The sequence below is a fragment of the Anomalospiza imberbis genome, chromosome 3 (assembly GCF_031753505.1).
Source record: "Anomalospiza imberbis isolate Cuckoo-Finch-1a 21T00152 chromosome 3, ASM3175350v1, whole genome shotgun sequence".
Classification (NCBI taxonomy): Eukaryota; Metazoa; Chordata; class Aves; order Passeriformes; family Viduidae; genus Anomalospiza; species Anomalospiza imberbis.
In genome coordinates, this window is record NC_089683.1 from 44417294 (window position 1) to 44440091 (window position 22798).

Consider the following 22798-nt stretch of genomic DNA (forward strand, 5'->3'; position numbering starts at 1 on the left):
TATAAAAGCCTAACATACACCAAACTCTTCATATAGCTGTTTGCATAGATGGTTTATATTCCTTTCTGTTCTTCAATCTATTGTTCAGAGAAACTGGTGTTTCCTTTCACAGTTAAAATAACTTATTTACTTGAATTGTATGAAAGGCAAGGGAAGGAGAGAATACATCTTTCCCATTTTAAACTCATCTTCCACAGGCTAATTTGATAGTGTCATGTGAAAGTACAGAAATCTGAAATCTAGTTCTGAATGTCTTTTTACCTCTCTCTCAAGAGATATTACTCAGATTTAGTGTGACATTTCAAAATGTCACCACGCCTATCTCAAAACGAGATATTTTAACACAGAATAGATACCTACCTGCTTTAATTCAGAACCCAATCTATATGTGATCATATTCTAAGAACCTCTTCTAAGCAGTTCCTACTTATAAAGTAAATACTCATCATTCCATGACAAAGATCCTTATTTAGCTGGAAATAAAGACAGACTCAAACTTTGTTTTATTTTTTAATAAAGTTTAAATAGTTAAAGTAAGAGGAAAGAGTACGTTTTAAAGCCAAGCTATTTCTTTGTTCCATGCTAGGCCTTAAAGTCAGATTTACTGGCAAATACGGGCCATAAGAAGAGCTGTATACTTAAAATGCTGGTGTAGAATATATTAAAATAGCCAGTGACTCACTCCAGATTACCTTAAAACAAAGGAAACACAATCTTCTACAGTTTTTGAAATGTATTGCCTCTTATCCTGATTAATGGAAAAATTATCCCTACAAAAGATTTTTTTTTAATATGAAGACTCTACAAAATATTTGCTTTATCCATTGGCAGGACTTTGAAAATCTCCAAAATATTTAGATATGTGTGCCTAAGGAAGTTTATAAATGCCAATCCAACACTATAACAAAAATTCCAAACAGAACTGGAAATTAGAATAACTTAACCAAATCATCCCACCATAAGAATATTATATTTCAATTCTGCATAAACACAGACCAGCACGGTTTGTTTTGTTTTAAAAATTCTTCATGTCCTGCAGAATACAGCATAGGTTTGTTTCATTAGTACCTTTACCCTTCCATTTCCTTAATGCTATTTCCTCATTAATATTTAAAACAGTATCTAATCTGTCTACAGATTTTTTTCTGCCCTCAGGGCTCTTCTTAGCCTCAACCCTATCCTCACCCATGGAGATCCTTCCCCTCTAGCTTCAGAAAGAGGTTTTTGTTCATTTGGCTGATTCTCATTTTCTTCTTTTTCAGATACAGGTAAGTATCCTGCCATAAAGGGAGCATGGGAACGAATGGGAACAGCACTGGGAATTACCGGGACATTTACAAGCCAAGTCTGTGAGTAGGAGCTTCGACAGCCACTATTTTTGAAAGAAAAATATCATGCTTTCTTTATATTGGATAATATTTGACAGATTGGATAATATGTCTACTATAAACATAGTTTTGTGCCACAAACAGCCACAAACTGCAGACAAAGCAATAGAGCACAGTTTGATGAATTTAGTGTAGCACAAAAAAAAAATTGGTAGAGTTCGAGTAGCATCTGCAATAGTAACAAACATTTAGAAACCAAAATGATCCAATAATCTAAAAATATATCTGCTACACTAAGAAAAAATGTGTGCCATGAGATAAGACGATTCCAAATTCTGGACTGATTGCACAGGGACCACAGATATTAGAAAGTATTAGCTTGGAAAAGCCTCAGCTTTCCAAAATTCAAAATCATTAAAAAGCAATCTGTTCATCATTCTACAATTTTACTGTTTCCTAGTCTATGGGAATAAGCAGCAGGATACAATCCTGTACACAACATCCATGTAGCTTTTTAAAAAAAAAAAAAAAACTTTTAAAAGTAAATTAAGAAAATATATTCTTAAAGAAAAAAAAACTAGATGAGCACAAAGAAATGCCATGACGAATCCTGAGACAAATTATCCTACATCGTTGCTAGTCTATGAAAACTGGTTTGAATAATAAACACACTGGAGTATTCAGTGACAGCATACAAATCAAGAGTATTTGTAATTATTAAGTTGTGCATGTTTTTAACTGACAAAACATGCTCACGGGCTTACTTTAAAATCTCTCACTGCTTGTTATCAAAGTCAAAAGATCATTTGCATACCAATACATATACTGTAAACATGAACTTCTCATTAAGGAAAGATGGATTTACAGTAATTTGATCTTTTACAAAAAGCTATTGGTAACCAAATCTCTCAGTGTCTAACTTTCTAGAAAATTAAACCAATGTTTCCACCCTCAAAGCTGAAACACTACCTCTTTAGGAAACAGCCCTGTTTATTTGTTAATCAGAAATACAATCAAGTGGCATATTTCCATTTGCTCTTCGGCTGACAGTTTCAGCTTCATTATATTTTACAAGAAAACAGCAGACTTGCAGAAGTCCTGTAAATTCTTTCATATCGCAACTGATTTAATTACAGCGGTGAACAAACGCAGCAGTGATGCAAAATAAGATCAGCCCAATTGCCCTTATCTGATGATAGGATCTCTCTTCCTGTTTGGCTTACAGCAGTGAGGACTTCTTGTTTTGTTTCGGCTTTTTGTTGGTTTCTTTTTTTCTGGTCAGGCTGCCTCTGTCAAGACTGACAGAAGCAAGAAGTTGACATGCCCTTAGAATTCCATCTTCCAGAGAATGATCCTCATAGGAATATAGCTGAGTTTCAATCAGTAGGTCGGGGAATGATACTAATGTGGAGAAAATTATCTGGATAGCTCATATGTTCACTTAGCCACTGAATGGGTGTTTCCAGCATTGGCTCAATTCCATGAATCATCACTTGAGTCTTCTGCTCTCCATCTAATTCAAAGAAAAAGAGAAACCACTAGTATACCATTCAAAGTTCACAGGAAGATTAAACATTTACTTATACTTAATTTACAGTAGATATAACTGGTGTTACAGAGTTTAACATTTAACAGAACAAAAAGTAGGAAATATCAGTGTGGAGAAAGCTGAGATTTGTATCATCTACAACAGAACCTTTGAGTTAAAATTAATTCCAAGACAAAACTTAATGACAAAACTTTAAGTAAAACTTAATGAAAGTGCCACTTTTCTTTACTAGTTGCAAGAGGGGTTTTTTTTAACCCTACAGTGATCACCACTTGTTGTCAACCCAGTTAAGGCACATCCATCTCACCCAGCTGTAAGGCATATGAATTTTACACAGATCATGCTTAAAATGTTGAGCTTCCTAAAACATACTGGTAAGTTGTATTCTTAATACTGTGATCTCCTGAAAGAGCTGTACTATGTGTAATATAATACATGTATTATTCCTGAATTAAGTTTGTTTTGCTAAGAATAATTTACATAAATTACTAGCAATATTTCAGAGTTACTCCAAAGGCAGAATTGGCACTGGCTTTTTCTCACTTAGTTTCATCTCTTGGAAAAGCAAAGTTCACAAATTATTCCCAGTATAACAAGAGAATTTTCTAAGAATATTTCAATTCTTTTTATTTATACTTGTCCCGGAGGATGCAAGTACTTTGATCCTTTGATTCAAATGATGGGAACCAGCTAAAGCAACTGACATAACAGTCATGACATGAAGTAAAACAACAAAAAAAAGAAAATTTTTTCAGAGACAAGGGATGAGAAGAGCATATGAAATATGCTTCAAATAATGGTTTGGGGGGAAAAAGTAGGCAGTGACCTTTCACTCATTTTATTCTATACTATGACATTCTCACACAGACCTACCACAGTGAAATCCCCATTCAGTACTCAAAAGTATTACTGCATTCGCTAATTGGCATTTTATGTCCCCCTCCAGTGTTTTTATTACAGAACAAACCACCGTCCTCACCAAGAGGTGCATGGAAGAGAGCAGAATCTAGAAGTGTAGGTACCATTACTGGTTCCTGGTTCTTGCATTCAGCAGCCCCAGTTGTAGTGTAATTGCTATTTTATAACACAGATGAAATCACATTTATTTGGTAGTCAAAATGATTTGACAGCTGCCTGAAGAAGTTCGTAGTATAACCAGCTATCTACACCCACACAGCTGGTAAAAAAATCATCCTAAACATGTAGCTGACTTTATGCCAGTAATAATTCTTCCTGCAAGAGCAGACAGTTATGTTTGCTTAAAATAAAGCATTATACTTTTGTTACTTGTTACCTACATATGGTATATTCTGTTCAAAGTCTTGATTCTCTAAATGGCATAATACACACATTATCACACTAAATTAAGCATGAACACTTACTGGTTTCTGGTTTTATTGCAGACAAGTCTGAAGAACAAAGCACATTATTTAAAAACCAACTTCTGGTATTTCTAGCCAAAACAGGGTATTTATTGGGCTGAAACACTACCAGTCAGAGTGTCAAAAGAATTAACTCCCAAAGAAAAGATCTCAGAAAACCAGTTGTGGCAGTGCATTCATTCATTTACAACATCAGTTTTCCTTCTTCTTAGAAGTTAGGGAACATCTAAATATTTTTAAGTAACCTCCAAATATATGTATTTAACACTTTAAAATGAAAACCTACCTATGTCATTCCTTAAATTGGTGTGAGTTAGTGACTTTTTCTTAATGTTTCATAGTATTATTTAATTTTCAGAAACAACTAATTTACATAAAACCAGATGACAGAACACATCTTACTTTTTTTAGCCCAAACTTGCAAAAAATAAGATTAAAACTTTAGAACCCCAGTATAATTTTCTTGCCATTAGAAGAAAGGCTTATAAATGATAATAAACATTTTCTTTGGCTCTTCCATTACTGTGCAACTGTATGTGTGTGCATGTGCCTACTCTTGCTTAAAAATGAAGTGCAGGTAATCTTGATGTCTCCTTCCTTGTTCCTTACCCAGCTTTGTCCCTTTCTCATACAAGTCTTTTATTCTGTTCCTTGGCAAACTGAGAAAGCCTCAGAGGTCAATGAAGAATTTACCAGTTTAATTAAAATCTAAATCTCTGCATTAGCATTGTTTGTGCTTTAGTATTATCTCTGAGAAAGCATCACTTCTCCTTAATTCCTTTTCCCCTTGAGGCTTGACTGAAGAGATCTTATCTCCCAATTCTGTATTTACTGCAGCCTTCTTTCACAAAATCCATTGTTTTTACTTCAACATTCTTCTCTCCTTTTGTTACTAGGAACCACAAACTCTCACTTAAGGCACATTTACCCAAACTTTCCTCAACTTTCATGTTTTCCATCACACATCCGATTATAAATCAGTCTCTCTCATATAGACTCTTGTCTACTTTTTGTAGCAAAAAGTTGCCAACAGCAAATACACTAAAACAATTACTGAAAAATATTCTTATTTTGTCAACAGCTAATTATTATCCATTTCCACTGTGATCTGTGTCCTGAATTGTTTGCTAGCTATCATGAAAACTTTATCCACCTGTTTTAGAGCTACAATAGATTACTAGATTTACAAAATATTTTCTTTCCATGATTTTAGATGCATCTTGACACACCAACTCCTGTCCTCTTCTTCCCCATCCCACATTCTATGACCACAAGAAGCTTTCTTAAACTGACAAAATGCAACTACAAAGTGTACACGTTGCTAAACACAACATATACTTAAATTAGTGGTATAAAATTTAAACTACCTAATTACAAAGTAATGCCACTCTATATCATTTGATAATGCCTGTGAAAATTAGGATAAACTCTGTTAATGTGCAGTGCACATGGTCCAGATCTGATGATATCATTACTGTCAATACCCATTCTACAATGTTCAGTAACATAGTGAAAAAATGAACAGGATTTCCTCAAAAACATTAAATCAGATTTCCCATTAACCTAATCAACTTTTTTAATCCTCTTAAAATCCTGTCAGAACTGAGTTACATGTTACTTATCACATGACCTAATTTTTTTTTTTTTTTTTGCTTTGCTGCAAATTACTCTAGGGAGTAAGATTAAGTGGAAATACAAGAAAAATAAAAGCATAGCAATCTATGTTTTATAAGTTTTCATAGTGCTACTTAAAATCAGAGTGCTTCTATATTACTGAAGTGATGCTCAAGTAACAAACACTGTTTTGGCATTTACAACCCCCCCCCCCCCAAAAAACCTAAACTAAACAAAACAAAAAAAAACCCAAAGAAACCCTTAAAAAGTAATTAAGTAATCTATCAGAGAGGTCGTCCCAAGATTAAATTATTTTTTACTGCTTTCCTTGTGGAGCTGTATCAATAGAGAAGGTACTGTACCCCCCTCAAGTTACTAGAGGCAAGCTCTAAGCACAGATGGTAATGCTTTTTGGTAAAACTGAACAATATTCCATCTCCAGAAGGCAAGTAACTATGCTTATATGTTTTGTACTAAGACATTTTTTGAGATATTCACCTCACTTAACTTAGACCCTAACTCAAGGCTGCAACACTTAAAGTCTTGACCAGACCCACGCTAATTAATCATATCATGTAAAGTCAGAAGGGTTTTCCAGATTTGTACAGATGATGGAGAGAAACAAGAACCTCTGAAGTAAGGGCTTAAGAAGAGATTCTGTCACCTATAAGGTGGCTCCGTGCTCCTGATGAAACCACTACAAGAAAATATTGGCAAAGGACTCTATTTTGCAGATAGGCATCTGCTGGAAGGTAGCAAGAGAGAGTGGCCTGTTGCATCTCAAGTGAGTCCTTGAGAGAGTGACTCAAAGCCCTCCTCAACCTGAGGCAGCTTGAGCCCACTCTCTCTTCTTTAAGGGGAATGCCATAACTACAATATTCACTGTTGCTAATCCCCAGCTTCCTTTAAAACCTCTCAATATCCAGGAATCAGCGAGACACAGTGGAAGAACAAAGAAGAAAATCTGTCGCCTTCAGAGAAGGTGGGAAGATGTGCCATGTCATGGTATCATACAGTACATTTTTCTCTTTCTTTCAGCTATATAAGTTGTTGCTTGTAAACTAATCTACTCAGTAACAGGAAAATTAGCTTATTCAGCACCAATTCAGATTGTTGCACATGAGCACTGATGCATCTAAATAAATTTTTCTACTGAGTTACGTTATTATTTGAAAGAACTGAAGATGACATAAAAGATTGGTTTAGTTTTGAGACAGATTCAAGTGCCTGAGAACAGAATAGTAGGAACACACTACCTCTGTCACAGGTACTTGCTTCAGCCAGTTTTTACCCAGGTAAGTAACCAGTGTTGCAAAGATATACTCCCTTTCACCTACATGGGACAGCTCCTCTAGCCAGACTATGTGATGTACCACTTAAAATTCTTTAGTGGATGAAATACCTCCCTTCTGATTTGTGGCCTCAAGCAATCACCTGAAGAGCAATTTAGCAGGCTTAAATCCCTTAACCCATTGACAATACAAGATATTCAGGCTTTAGCAAAAGTGTCCCTGGAGTACTCAATTGGAATCCTCAGCATGCAAGTTCTCTGCATAGCAAGTCCTAGAATCTGCCTGTAGTCAGGGGCAGCACCACTTATAAAATTGGCTTTATAACCCTAAAAAAGGAAATCAAACCCGGTACTTTAAATTAGGGGCAAACAATGCATTTCTTCTATGCTACAAGGCCACAGGACTATAGACAAGGACACAAAAATGTATAAGGAGTAAACACAACCAAGTTTCATGCAGTAGCAGCATTTTAATAGTGTAACAGTACTGGATGCCAGCTTTTCCAGCTGTGAATTGGGCCATAGACATTTGGTTGCTTATCTTCAGAATATATCATATACTCTGGAAACATGATACTAAAGGTATTCCTGACAATAGGCTATGCCATATTGTAGGAAAACTCATCTTGGGACAGCATTATAAGGAGCAGAATTTTCTTTTTGTGACTATGGTGTGGCTGCTTTCCTCCCCATTTCTTCTGCTCCTCAGATTATCTGGCAGGAGAACAGCGTGTGCTCAGCACCTGGTGCCTCAGACATCTCTGAATCTGAAGAGACACCAACACCTTCACTGAAAGATTTTTATCTACCTCTGTAGGATCTCTTAGGAAATTACTTACAGAAACATAGCTTTCAGTAATGTGCTCTGGGTGAGTAATGTAGTGTGCAACCACCAAGTTTGTTACTGAAAGATATTGCTGACCCAATTTTGAAAGCCTGAAGCCAAAGCTGGGCAAGGCTAAATCTCCAGTAAGCAAAAGTGAAAATTTCCTGCTTGGAAGCTAGGCCTCTGGTCTGGCACCAAGGATCCCACATGCAACTGTGCACTTATTTACAAAAGATTATTCTATATTAGTAAGCAAATTCAAAGACTGTGTTCTAATTTGTAACTACATGTGGTAGGAAAGCACTGGACAGTGGCTGAAGTTATTCTTCCCTTCTCTAGGCACCTCAGGTTGGAAATTCTAGGACATACAGAAACAAGACAGCCCCTGACAAGCCTCATAGTCTAAAGAAATTCTCCACCAGTGACTTCAGCACTGGTTGCAGAAAAGAAACAAACAAATATTTGATGAACGTACTTCACTTTTTGCACTTTTAAGTAAGTAGCATCTCTAAAAACCCTCAAACCTCAATAAAGTCAGCAATGGTTTAATTTGTTAGCCCTGAAACTTGACAAAGAGCATCTACCTCATTTAACAGTAACCTCTCCAAACAGTTCCAATGTCTAATATTAAAACTGACAAAGACAAGATACCATTTACAAGAAAATAAGCTTCAAAATTATTTTCATTGTGTGTGCTACAAAAAAACCATGTGTTCATAAAATGCAAAAAAAAAAAAATTACGCTAAGGAGCATTTATGAACATTTTCATATCACTTCTGTAGTACTTACGATAGGCAGATACCATATATTTTTTAATTCATGGCAAAAATATTTATTTGCTCAGTGAGCAACCATAGCTACAGAATAAATTAAACTCATGTATATATTAAATATTCATGCTTTACTTTTCTCCAGTACCTTTAAAAAAAGTATTAGAAACTAACACATATTATTACAGGTTTTCCCATTCATAAACTCCAATCTAACTGGAATATCTGCAGTTTCTGGCATATGTATGTGTAATAGTGACCAAGGTACAGAAATACAGTGAGGTGCTCTGATTCCACAGTAATGACAACCTCAATATAATGGGATCAAATAGAAAAATAAATTTGTACACTGAAAAAATTGTACTTAATCAGCTGAGTACTAACAAGAGCTCAATACCTATGTAGTTTCATGGGAAGCACATAAAAAGTTGATTTTGGTGAAATCTCATGGTCAAATGATATTCTGCTCTTCGAATGAACCCAGCACAAGTACTTCAGACAGCAAACATGTTCTCTTTACTAAAACCAAGTATTTCATACTTAAGAAACTATAACTTCAAGTTCTAAGTTTACTATGTGTTCAACTGAGCAGGTGTTTTTTTTTAGTTAGCATTTAGAATTTTTAAACTAGGAATAAAATCTTACGAGCTTTCAGAAGCTTCACACTAGCCTATTTCAACCAGCATATCCCAGGCTGTCCTTACTATTCTGTGAATTCCATCTTGTGCTCAAACAACCCTGCTTGCCACAGCAGTAGGCTCTATTGCTTCAAGTAAGTCATTTTCCATAGCAATCTTAACATGCTTTTAACCTCACTTCAACCACACAAAGTACCAAAATCCTTATTCTCTTCCTCTCCCCAAATTTGGAATGATGATCAGTTTCAGGAGACACACAGATGATACACTGGATCACATCACCAGATATGCTGTTCAGTATCCTCTGACCAAGAGCAAGAACACACAAAGCGTTCTGCAAAGCCAACTCTACAATAGCCTAGCCACAACAAAGGTTCCTCTGACCTCAAAAATTTTAGATGCTGATATGTGACATGAAAGCATAGGACTGACTTTTCCTTCCTGCCTACATATCTCACCAGCACTGGGGAAAGCCACTGAAGCTGAATTCAGGAGAATAACTCACCCACAGAAATACAAGGTCAGTGCATTATTCAGTACAAATTTCTTTCTCAAAATGATTCTGTGTCTGATATAAGAACTTAACTATCAGCAACTAGACAGTATCACTCATTTTAACCACTTAGTAGTAACATGAGTTCAATTGCTCAAACTGAAGGTCATTGTTTTCCTAAATGTCTGTTTCCAGTTTGGGGTATGGTAAATAAAAGCTACAACTTTGTATTTTGTTTTAAAATCTCTTCTAAAATTAATATTAATTTTTAATACTTTACTGAACAACCTACAGATAACAGAACAATAGTGTTCAACCTATCTTTTCTAATTAAGTTGATTCTTTAAATTCTTCTCCAAAATAAAGAGTTAGAAACATCAGTCTCTCGATCCTGAATGTTTTGTCACTCATATTTTCTCAATTTAATCTTTAGAGTGCCTTCATGTCATCTTACCAGAGCCCCTCATGAGAACTCCTTGTCTAAAATGCTATGATAGAACTAGACCTGTATCAACTTCAGTGAACTCTATTCTTGCAGAGTACCTGACTATAAAAGCCCAGCTCCAGGCAAGATATAAATATGGACTGATATTAAATCCACATCCACTAATTTAGCTGTAATTATTGCTCTACTTCTTTACATGGCTTTGACACAGGCCAGTTGGCTGGTACCTTCGTGATCTTCTCGTGGTATAAACATCTCAACTTGAATTTAGAGATCTGTGATTTAACGGAGGGGATAAAACTTTCTTTGTCACAGTTTTTATATGATTACATTCCTTGGATTACCCCAGGCACCATCCAGCCTTCTCTATCCCCCAAACAGAAGTGCAATATTATTAAATGCAATATTACCACCATACATTAAATATCACTAAATACTGAGATTAATCAAATACTTTACTTGGCATCACCTCCTTCATAATTTTCTTTTCCGTGCAACTTTTCTCTTTTATTTCCTGTTATCTTTTACCTCAAGTCTATCCCCAGGTTAGATAGCCACATTTCTGAAACACGGCAAAAAAATCAGATTAAAGTAATCACCACAAGTAAAAGTTTATGATGCTTTAGAGCAGCAGCATATGAGAACTTGCCTTACACTTCTAACCTCATATAAGCCAGAAAGCACGTAAATGAACTAGAAAACCTTTATTCTAGTGCACTCAAAAAAATTTTAGAGAAAGTGAATTTGGCCTGAAACACCACTAAGCAGACTAAGCCTGAACAGACTATTTTTAACAATTTCCCAAAACAGTTAACACTGACAGAAACACCATGCAAGACAAGGGAACTTTTCCTTTTGTAAAAGACTTCACGCAACTCAATGGAAAAGCAGATAGAGGGTGGAAATGGGTTAAGCTTTACTTAACTAAACTTTGTTGTTGTTGCTTTTAAATTATTTTATTCTTGTATATTTCATAGAAGTTTTTAAAATGGGGTTCTTGGAATAAGTCCCAAACTAATTTATGACAGAGCCCTAAAATATTTTTCTTAAAAATCTAACATCTTATAGAAGACCTTACAAGGCCAAAGATGCTTCCCATCAAGCATCTAGCTTCAGGCAGAATAAAAAAAAGGTAAGACTAAACTCCCAGGGAATATTCTTATAACACTTCTTCCTTAGCATCAGTGTCTCAGCCTCATCTTTGAACTAGCAATAAACCTGTGGTAGTTTATAAAAGGCTGGGGTTAGCAGCTGAGGCTTATAAACCCATTTTCTTCAATGCATTAAATTTGGCCATTCACGTGTGAACAAAGTGAGAAAGTTCAGTGTAAATCGTGCTGCTTTTCCATGTAACAAGCAAGCACACATCACATTTAGATACATGAGGAACAGGCAGGGTGTGCATTAAAAGATAAACACTTGAATGTGTGACAAATTGAGGCCAACTTGTCCATTATATGTTTTCCATTGTTGAAGGAGAGCTAAATCACTTTTAAGAGTTGTGTAGCTTTTTTGAACAGCAGGCATCTTGACTTACCAGAAGTTAACCCTTTTATGCACTATGCCCTTAATTAGATTTGAGGTTGCCCTTCCCTCCAAACAGTGTAAAACTGACCTTCAGAAATTAGGACTCTCTCTCTATAGAGAGCAAAACATGATCAATGTGGTTCTTGGGAAAAAAACCCACAATGCCAAAAAATCACATTTGATAAAGATTTATTGCTACAAAGTTTGGTCTAAAGCAAATCAATTTGCTGTAAAAGACCTTGTAACTAATAGTTTGTGAGAACTTTTAAAATGTCATTGTTTTCAAAATGCTATTATGCCAAACAATTAATTAACAAATTCTCTATGCAATCATATTATATATCCCCTAAGCTTATGCACATTCATACACTTTTAAAGGTTTTTAATGACATTCTTCAACTTTCAACCTCAAGTTTACTTCATTTTCAAGTTACTATAATTCACATCATGCCTGCAAATATTCTGTGATCCTAATGGCTGTCCATCTTTTTATAAAGAACTTTTCAGCTAATCAAATGATGACCTATTCCTACCAAAGCACAGAAGGATTACTGTTTCTGAAAAAATCACTCTCAATACAGAAGAGACCAGCACATTCACTTGTTTTCAAGCCATAATGCTAGTTGCTAGTTTATTTGCCCAGTTTAATACATCAAATTCAGAAGTGGACATTGGGACATAATTACTGTTTAAAACCATTTGGCTGAAGAGTGATAAGTGACACATACAGATTCAAGGCTTAATGGCTGTTATTTCATGTTTTGTGCCTTCCCCTATTTAACTAGAGAAAAATAAACTGGCTTTTCCTTTTTAAAAATACTACTTCAAAGAATACTATTATAATATTTAACAAAGTAAACAACTTCACAAGCAAACTACATGTGAAAATTGAGATGAGCTATTCAATGATATTCAAAGTATGGACAGTTTTGTTCCATGTCTGACAAATTCTTCAACCTCTGCTAAGCTGATCAGTAAAAAGTCAGCTAATTGAATCCATTGATGTGAAAAACCACAGGCTCAAGTCTGTACTGCATACATCAGGCTGAAGGATTTCTGCTCCAGCCATGGCGGTAACAGTCAGTGGGGTCAGGTCAAGGAGGGTTAAAGTGAGTCAGGATATAACCAAAGGAATACATCAAACACTGATTTTAAAAGGGCAATTAATCTTAGACAGAAATGCTTCCTGGGGAATGAGATCTCAATCTTAAGAGCACACTACATGATGTAGCAGTAAAAATGTACATATACAAGCTTAGAGAGCTTTCATCCTGTGATCACAAACAGAAGGGGAGTGCTGTTTATCAGAGAAATACAAACCCTTGCTACAATACTTAAATTAGTGTCTTCCGGCCCTTACTCATCGAAAAATAAATTCTGTAATGAGCACACTGTAGAATTTGCACACATGAAATACCTTTTTTTTGGTACATGTACTGTAAGTTCTTTTGAACAGCTAGTAGACTGAAGTATTTAGAGATCTCTACCACAGTAAAATCAAAGAATCTAGCACTGAAAAATTCAGGAATGAGTGGTGAAAGGAGTAATGGATTACCTGGAGGACTATACACTGAACACTAAAAAAATGAACAACCTCTTCTCAAAACAGCTACGTGGTCAGACTTAAAATTGGAAGAAAGTTTTCATCAAAAGTTCTTTCTAGCTTTTCAATTCCAAAATATTAAGACAGTTAGCTGCAAAGCTGATAGACTATAATATAATCTTTATTTTTAATGAGAATTTGACTCATAACCTAAATATTTTTAATTTAGAGTTCAGAAAGTATTTTTCCACTTTATAGTAGAAAAATCGATCCATAAAGCTTACAGCACAAACATACAGCATTTACAAACAAAATTTGCTACATTAGTATCATTAATTAGTTAGCAAGATTACTAGGAATCATTAGCTGTGTAGACAAATATACACAGGCCTGAAATTAATTACCACAAATTTGGCTGCATTAGCTCGCAGCACTAAAGAGAACTGGCTTTGCAGCCATCTCTCCATCTGAGGATATTGATGCCCAACATCACAAGTGTCAGGAGGGCATCTATTTGTGTATCTGGTTCATACATTTATGCCAAGCTGGCTTCTTGGCTTAAATGGCTGGTGACAGCTTGCACAAAGATACTGAACATAGTGAAGTCTGGCAAAGCGTGGAGATCTGCTGCATTTTGCCATTGTAAATGTGGTGATGATACCATCTGGAAAAAGGACAAGGAGTACAAGCGCATTCAAATCTTCACTGACTGTAGCACCTCCTGTGCACAAGCCAAACCACTGCATAAGACTTTAGCTTCAGCATAAGGAAAAGTTTCACTTCTATCTTTAACAGATATTCTCCAAGTGGCTACAGGTGCAAAGTAAAATATAAATTTATCCACTGTTAATCCACTGATTGTTAAGTTATTAAAATTTCTGATTAAAATGGGGTATTCAAGCAGGGGACAACTACTGTTAGCAAGTACTCTTGAATCCTTAGAGAAGAGAGTAGGACACATAGTGGATTATTCTCCTTTACATTACTGGTAAAGCTGCTATTTTCCTCCTGATTATTTTTGTAGTTATTTTAGTTTTGCAGGTTCTATTTTTTCCAGCCCTATAAGAAGTTCATCTCCTGGAAAAAACAGGTTATACTTATACGCATGAAGGCAAAATAGAACCAGACTAAAAGAGAGAGATGCAAGGAAGACAGGAATGCTTTTACTCAATCAATCCCCAAAGACACAGTATATATACCTAATTTAAAGGTATAGATATAGTTTTTAAAATGGGCCAGAACCTACTCTTTGAACTTCAGGGCAAATGCCAGGGAACAGCTCAGCTAAATTATCTGCCCCTTTCTACTGCCTATTGAGAATAGACCCCAGACTGTTAATCCATGAACCTTGCTCAAATTTTCTGGTAGAATATTAATATGCCTTGACCAAAATTATGCCAAAGAACTGCCAATAGTCTTACAGCACAAACAACACATGTTCTAGCCCACTTCTGGTTACTAGTATAAATAAAAACTCCGAGACCACATCATTTAAATCTGTTTGCAGGCTGCAGCGTCCTGGTTGAGAACTTCACATTGTGGATCTTCACAGAGGTTTATTACTGTCTCCTGGAAGTTTTGAAAGACCCAGATCTCCAGTTACTCTTGCACTAATTACAGCACTAAAGGCATTGTCAAATTTTCAGTGAAACTAACCATAAGAAATATCCTGTAAATCTATGTACTTCATGTACTTCAGCTATTGCTGACATGCTTATTTCTGCGAGCAAGGATATATGAGAAACAAGAAGGAAGGTTTGGTTTGGGTTTCTTTATGTTCTTGATGGCTCACTCATACTGAGTGACCTCTGTGGTCTCTCGAGTAAGACAGACTAATTTAGATCACAATTCAAAAAAATCCAATTCTTAACTCTGCTACTGACCTCAGTGTGACCAGGTACAAGCCACATCACCCCTCTGTGCCTCTTAATTTCTCCTTCTTTTTTGTCTCTCTTCACTCATCTTTTATCTAAGTGATAAATTCTGTGGGAACACACTGCAATGTGTACAGTGCATAAGGAACCTGCGGTCTCCTCCTAAAACACAAAAAAAACCTCATTTTAAAACTGAAAATTCAACACAACCAAAACACACTGTCAAGACGCTTTGATCCCAACAGTTCTCCTAAAACTCACCTACATAGCAGATGACTAGAAATCAGGCAGATTTTCTGTCAGTAATTTTCCACAATCTTTTCTTAACTGCCTAGATTTCCAAATCTATATAGCACTCGGTCAGGAAATTGGTGGTAGGACACTGATGTTCCTGGGAAGAGCAGACTATTATTCTAGGATGAAAAACCTCAGCTCTCTTCTGGAGAGCATTTTAAGAAATGCTGGCTTGTGATTTTTAAACAGAATAAGCTAAATTTTGAAGAAGTTCTTTTGCTCTGTGGAGGATTTTACTTTCTCCATTTCATACTACTACTGTTAATGATAGACTTAAAAAACTTCTTCTTGTGTCTGAATAAAGTCATTTGCCTTCTGACTAATTTAAAGAGAATAGTCTGGAGTCTGATACTAATAAAACTTATTGGGTGGCCGGCAGAACAAATTCAGCTGAAGTTGAACAAATTTCCAAAGGCTTGTCCGAGAAACAGGATTATTTCCCTATTTGCTGTACCTCTTCCTACAGTCTACCATTCTGAATGTGCGTGCCTGTGCATGCCCAGAAACCACTTCTAAGTCACAAAGAAACAGCACATTACTCTTGTGATGTTAGCAAAGTTGCTGGATGCAACAGGAAAGAGTAGACTAGAATAGACTGTGGCAGTTGGAAGGGACCTATAATGATCACCTCATCCAACTGCCTGAGAAATCTAGGGCTGGCCAAAAATTAAAGCATGTTATTAAGGGCATTGTGCAAATGCCTCTTAAACACTGACAGGCTTGGAGCAATGCCCACCTCTCTAGAAAACTGTTCTGGTGTTTGACCACACTCATGGTAAAGAAATGCTTCACAAGGTCCAGTCTAAATCTCCCCAGTGCAGCTTTGAGCTATTCCCACGTGTCTTATCACCAGATACTCGGGGAAGAACTTAGCGCCTCCCTCTCCAGCTCCTCAGGAAGCTGCTCCTCACAGGACATGCCTTCCAGCCCCCTCACCAGTTTTCTTGCTCCCCTATGGAGGCACTTGAGTACCTTAGCAGCCTTACATTGTGGGACCCAGAACTGCACACAGCACTCCAGGTGAGGCTGCACCAATGCTGAATACAGTGGGATAATCACCTCTTCTTATTGACTGTGGTGTGCTTGATGCACCCCAGGATGTGGTTTGCTCTCTTGGCTGCCAGGATACACACCACAGCCTCATACTGAGTCTGCCACTGGCCAGCATCCCCAGACCCTTTTCTGCAGGTCTGTTCTCCAGCCACTCCTCTCCCAGTTTATATCTGTGCTCCACGCTACTCTGTCCTAAGTGCAGAATCTTGGCATTTGGACTTAGTAAATTTCATACCATTTGCCAACAGGAAAGGAGGAAACCAGTCATAAACTACCAGATGGATAATCCTTGTAGTCAATTGAGGTATAGTTAGAGAAACCCTTAAAACCAAGCTATGTTTAGTGTTTCCCAAGAAACTGTACGCAGAAAGATCACAACTAGCCCCACACACCCACTACGTTTCCTTTTAGGAGCAAGTGAGCCAGAACATTCTGCACATAACAGAAGCCCTCCCTGATTACATAAAGAGTTTGTTTAGAAATGAAGATGGCTAACAAGAAGCACAGTTGCCACATTATTCTCAGATTATCCGCACCTTTCCATGTGGTAATGACAAATTAAATCTGAATTAATTAATTCTGTAGTCATGACTATTAATTCTATAATCTCAAGCCAACCTCTGGACTTCAACCCCTTTTGATCAAAAAGGACTACTAAATCAAAAGGTATGCAATTTGAACACAGAAAAAAAATGTTTCCACTTCAACTTAAAAAAAGGCAACTGGGGCAGGTAGGTGTTTGTGGGTATAAAAAAAAAAAGCAAAAATCAAGAAGTCGGCAGTAAGATGAAAGTCAGATGCAGAAGGATAATCCAAGCAGATGGTCTAGTTAGGAAAACATAGCAGGCACAAATAATGACTCACACCAGAAAGGAGAAGTACAGGATGACCTCCTCCAACACGGAAAGCACCACTGAGTCAAGGACGCAAGGAGGGCGGAATAGCTTAAGCAGTGGTCTGAAGGTCAGTTGTGGCCTGCAAGATGACACCCACAGCAGAAGAGTGGTCTAGAATTCGTATCACTAGCAAGCTTTTAACCATCTTTTAGTACACCCCCACTCTACAAGACCTCTAACCCTTCACAATACTCTCATAGACATGTGGGATGAAAGTGTGGCTAATAAAGTGTCTAAAACTGCCCAGGGCTTGTTATATTTTTAAATTTAGGTGGCCTGGGAAAGTATTTCAACACTGTACCTCCACAACACTGAAAAGCAGACCAGTCTGCAGAGAGCACATGCAGTCAGACTTACTAGTTAGACATGGGGAGCAAGACTTCCTCAGTTTGCTCACCATAGAAGAAGCAAGGAATGGGATAGTGCTGTGCTGCTCCAATTCCCATAGTAAGCCCCACATCAAGCTAATTCTGACCTCAGGCGGAGCAAGCCCAGTCATATTTCATGTCTATCCAAAGACATTCACACTACATAAATTTACCACCTTCTGTTGCACAATTTCTCATTTGTATCAAAATTAGGAGTCTACATGGCAAATCTAATCTAAATTCAATTTTCTGTTTAACTAATTTACTGGAAGTCAATGCTTAAAAAACTGAGGGAGAACAAAAACAATTAATATGTAGTCTCTCATACATTATACATTAAAAAAAGCTGAGAGTTAATTGAAAACAGTTGATCCCTAATTTTACAAAATCATTCAGTACAGCAAGTCTTAAGAGAAAAATCCTGAAAGTCTTTTTGATCCTTGTTTTATTTCTGAAAGAACTAATGACACTGCTTTAGAAAGAGGTCAGTTCATGCAGCTTTTCTGAATGAACAACAATGCTGTGAAAACTGGGAATGATTGATAGCCTACTGTTTGCGTCATTATGTCCAAATGTTTACCATTTGAGCCTTCAAGAAAGCATGAGACAAAAATCAAAACAAGTTTTATGAAGACTTCAACAACACTAGTAAATTAAAATTGTATCCAGAATTGTTTAGACATGATAGCAGTGCAAGAAAACTGCTTTCTTTTGCATTACACTGTTTTTATCTTCGCATTATGCCCAATGTCTGAAATTTCTGGTGGGGAAGAGGAAAAGTCTTTCCCTCCCCAGAACTCTGTTTTCTATCATTTTAACCCTTTGCCTCTTCAAAGCATTCTGTTGAACTCCACACTGTTTCCCCTTGCAGTTGCTGCTTTGTAGTTATGTAAGATTATACTGTGTTCCTCCCTTTCTCCTAATAAGATGAGTCACTATTTCTAAATGACCTGTTTACAGTATTAGGATGTTCATTTACAGGAACTTCATAAATGTGCACTAAGCAAAATATTTTTTTTTCAATAGTTGTGAGTTACTCACTTTTTTTTTTCCAATTTGATAAATGGTGACATTCAGAACTGATATTACTTCTGGAAAAAAAGTCCCTTTAATTGGCAACAGGAATGCTATCACCAGATACAGAACATCATAGGGAAACACAGCATGGCTTCTTTGAAGCAACACATAGATAACACTTAATTTTATTATCTGTCATAAACAACAATGTTGCTGTAAGCAGGTGGCCTAATCCACCTAATCTGAGTAAAACTAAGAATTTTAGACAGTAGGGGAGAGTAACCATGGCACTATCTCTTTCAGGGATGGATAATTTTGTTATTCATCAGTTTAAGGAATAATACTTATAAGTAACATGTTCTATCATATCAGGTATGTTTCCTTATGCTATAGGTGCAGGCAACAACATGGTCTTAACATCCACTCTCCCTCACCTGCAAAGAAACTTCAACCACACAGTATAAGAGACCACAAGCAATATCAAGCTTCATCTCAGCATAGAGATAAATATGCTGCATAGTCCACTAAATCTTCCCACCAATAGCAATAACTCTGAAGTTATTTAAATGACTGCCTAATTTTCTGGAACTGGAACTACTGCAGACAATTGCACTTCACCACACAAAACTGTCCAGTTAAAGAACCAACTTTTCTCTGTGCAAGTGACATCCACAAGCATAGGAAAAAAGATCAGGCAATGAGTTTATAGGCTGCAGCATGAATAATCAGAATAATCTGATCCTAACCCCGATTCTAAACACTCATGAATGGGTGTTTCATATTAAAATAAAAAAGCCATCTGTCATGAGCTTAGATTCAAAACTACATGATGCACAGTCTACAAGAAGCAAAGCTGAAGGATTTTGGATTGTTGGCTAGAAAAGAAATATGTAAAATTTTTAGAGTGTAAAATGGTGAATGACAAGGGCGACACTGGACAACTTTATTCTGACTTCCCTGAGTAACTAATCAGGACACTGGTCATCTTGGAGGACAAATGTAAAGCAGGAGAAACTGGGAAATGGAATAGTGCTGATAGAGAGGCACAGTCCCCTAGGTATCAAAATATTTCAGATTTTTGTATCCAGTGATACAGAAATTTGCTGGTAAACTCTAGAATACTGAAGTCTAGCTAACAGAACACCACAGGACAAAAAGATAGAAAGCAAAAAGAAAAAACTAACAGAGTAGAAGTGACTGTTGACTACCCCAGAGAACTAGATCTATTCCTGTTAGGAAATCAGCTAAGGTCTGCCGCCTTTAGACAAACTGAATTAAACAATAATTATAGAAATACAGTAAATAAAAGTATACTAATACACAATATAGGTTTATCCATAGTAAAATTTCAGACTGAGGTGACTCTAATTTATGAACTGCTGTGTAACTGATAAAATACAGTTCAGTGACTAAACAAAAAAATATAACATGCCTTAAAGAAAGACTACAGCAGGCTACAATACAGAAGAAGTGATTATTGAATTAGTTTGAAAATACTGGTTTTAATATTTATTAAAGAAGACAAGAAGAACTTCATTGCTTCTCAAACTTTAAGCCAACACAGGAAGACCAGAACAAAGAAAATAACTGAAACAAATGAAATGTATCAATGTTCAATGGAAGGCGGTGACCTGCTCTTACTGTTCCTGTTGCCACATAACCACAACCACTCCCTATGAAGCAGCTAAATAAGGATCATGTAAAAAGAGAAAATATTCAGCTGATGAGAAAACACATGATTTAACACACTTGCTGTCTAAATACTTACTCAGACACAAAATTAGAAAGGGTTATATTAGATCAGTTCTAATCTAGCTTTCTAGAAGAAAGTGCTGCACAGTACTGCAAAGTGAAAATAAGTGCATCTTCCTTGAAGGTTCTCTGAACATTTCATTATTCTTAGAATTCTTAAACATTTCCAGTACCTAAAGGAGACCTACAAGAGAGCTGGAGAGGGATCTTTTACAAGGCATGAAAGTGATAGGAAAAAGGGAAATGGCTTTAAACTGAAAGAGGGTAGGTTTAAATTTGATATTAGGAATAAATTCCTCAGCAGGTGGTGAGACAGTGGCACAGGATGTGCAGAGAAGCTGTGGATGCCCCATCCCTGGAAGTGTTCAAAGCCAGGCTGGATGGGACCCTGAGCAACCTGGGATAGTGGAAAGTGCCCCTGCCCATGGCAGTGGGGTTGGAACTAGATGAGCTTTAAGATCCCTTCCAACCCAAATCACTCCATGATTCTGTGTTTGCTACTAACAAAGACAGGTATTCTCATTGTTGCTTTAGAAGAACAGGGTATCCTTTATAATCAAGATAATTAATGTAATTGCCAATAGTTTTAAGAACTACACTGGCTTCTTAGTGCTTGTTCTAATTCCATTGCTTTTCTTTACACTTTCTGACCATTACTACTAATGTTTGAAATGCTTGAATATTTTGACAAATGGGTTCCCAACTACTGTGCACAGTGCTCCAACTCCACTGCAGTGATTGAGGACAAGAGAAGATAAAGCCAACAATCTTTGCAATCTGAAGAGTCAGAGGATGGACTCTAAACAGAAGCCACTCTTTGCTTTTGGTATAACAATGCCCATAACAGTCTTTTGTCAACCAGTTTTTCTCTGATTAACAGCTTAAGTAGATGAAACTATTTAGCAATCCAGAAAGGTGAGCACTGTACAGAACTCATTAAGCAGAAAAAAAAATTTACAGACACATATATATATATATTTTAAAAAAGCATGATTATGTATATATATAATTGAATAAAGGACAAGTTTGAGGAGAGACAGAAAAGTATGGGTTGGGATAATAACAGTTCAAAGTTTTCATTTTTTACAGTACTTCAATGAACAATAAAAGCCTTGAATAAATAGTTTCATAAGCTAATTTAAATAAAATACAGTATTCTAAACAGTTACCCACAGTCTATAACCGTCCAAAATAATATTGACACAGCATTTTACAAAGACCATTTTCACTATCAATCTTTTAATGTCATTATTCAACCTGTTCTTTTGACGGTGCTCTTTACACCATGTTTCAACAGCTGGTAATCAATGCATATATTCAATCCACATATATATATAAAAATACATTTTTTAATTGAAACATTTTTCTCAGCACAGTTAAAAGGAAGACTTAATTATATCCATGCTTCCTAAAGCAAAGGCATATAGACACTGTGGGTGGTTCTTGAAACCCTTCCCTTCCCTCTTCTTGTGGTGGTCCCTAAGAATCTGGCAGCAGGAACAGCTCAATATACGGCTACAAATGCGGAGTCTGAAAACCATATATTCTCTGTGTTCCCACGGCACAAAGCTCAGTTATGGATGTCACCACAGACAAGCAACCACACCACAATTACCGTGAAGCTTCCAGTTGAATGAAAAGTCATTGGAAAAGAGAAAACCATAGAGGAAAAGGGGGGAAAAAAAGTCAACAGATGGAGAAGAAATGAAAGAAAAAACTCATATTGATTGCGTTGCACTGAAGAAAAGATGCAGTTAATGTCACCAGTGAATCAATTCACTAAAGAGGGAGGTTAAATACAGCTTGGAAAATTTTGAAAAGAAGAGTAAAAAGAATTTAAAAAACCTGCTTCACCAGTATCTATTATACCTTTAAGCATACTTTTGATAAGATACTACTTTTATCTCCTTTGTTCAGAAAAGTTAAGTAAATCTAAACTTCAATAACTGAATAGTCTGAAAATCCAGACATGAAAAAGTTTTTAATTATTTTCTAATAAACCTTTGATAATGTATTCTGCTTTATTATTTTAATGCCTCCACCAGAATAAGGTGTAGATTAAGACAAAACATACAAGTTTACAAGACAAATATTAGAAGACACTAGGTAAGGTCCAAAAAGGACAATTTTTAGTGTC

General features: G+C 36.4%; 1 protein-coding gene across 2 annotated transcripts in view; it reads right to left on the minus strand.

Annotated features, from left to right (window-relative positions):
* Nucleotides 1-497: 497 nt before the first annotated feature.
* Nucleotides 498-22798, minus strand: part of ATG5 (autophagy related 5) — a 71150-nt gene continuing 48849 nt past the window's right edge. Inside the window, exons 7-8 of one of the 2 annotated variants that reach the window (XR_010997162.1) lie at nt 15291-15443; nt 2674-2841 (exon numbers count right to left, since the gene is read on the minus strand). Coding sequence is in view for 1 of the 2 variants with exons in the window: in XM_068184178.1 (XP_068040279.1) it covers nt 2705-2841 (137 nt within the window). In the remaining variant the exon portion in view is untranslated. Of the gene's footprint in view, nt 2842-15290; nt 15444-22798 lie in introns of both variants that reach the window. The other variant, XM_068184178.1, reaches the window with a different exon arrangement.